The sequence below is a fragment of the Plasmodium reichenowi genome (genome assembly GCF_001601855.1).
Source record: "Plasmodium reichenowi strain SY57 chromosome Unknown, whole genome shotgun sequence".
NCBI lineage: Eukaryota > Apicomplexa > Aconoidasida > Haemosporida > Plasmodiidae > Plasmodium > Plasmodium reichenowi.
The window spans coordinates 1-300 of record NW_017962345.1 but is presented as its reverse complement, the minus strand read 5'-3'; the positions used below and the strand labels follow the sequence as shown (position 1 = coordinate 300).

Sequence of the window (300 nt, the reverse complement as noted above, 5' to 3'; positions counted from 1 at the left end):
TAATCTTCTTTGATCTGATTCTGGTAAGGTATTCATACTATTACTCACAGGTGATTCTTCTTCTTCTAGCTTTTTTAATAAAGCTTTTTCATCAAATGTAAGCTCAAATATATCTTGCAAATTTTTTTTTTGGTACATTTACATTCAGGACATTTTTTTATTAAATAATTAGAAGAAGATAAGTTTTCTATATCTTTATATTTAGTTTTGACCTTGTTATATTTAATAGATTGTTCAGTCCATTCATTTTTCCTTTTATTATACCATTCTTCATATTTTTTTAAAGTTGATGAGCATGTG

At 24.7% G+C, this 300-nt stretch overlaps 1 pseudogene across 1 annotated transcript; it reads right to left on the bottom strand.

The window, feature by feature from the left end:
- PRSY57_0015300B (merozoite surface protein) lies at nucleotides 1–300 on the bottom strand (annotated as a pseudogene; the record flags this gene model as incomplete). The annotated part of the gene is given in 2 exon segments: nucleotides 1–126; nucleotides 129–300. Coding segments are annotated over 2 exon segments (298 nt in total), but the record flags the coding sequence as incomplete, so codon positions are not given.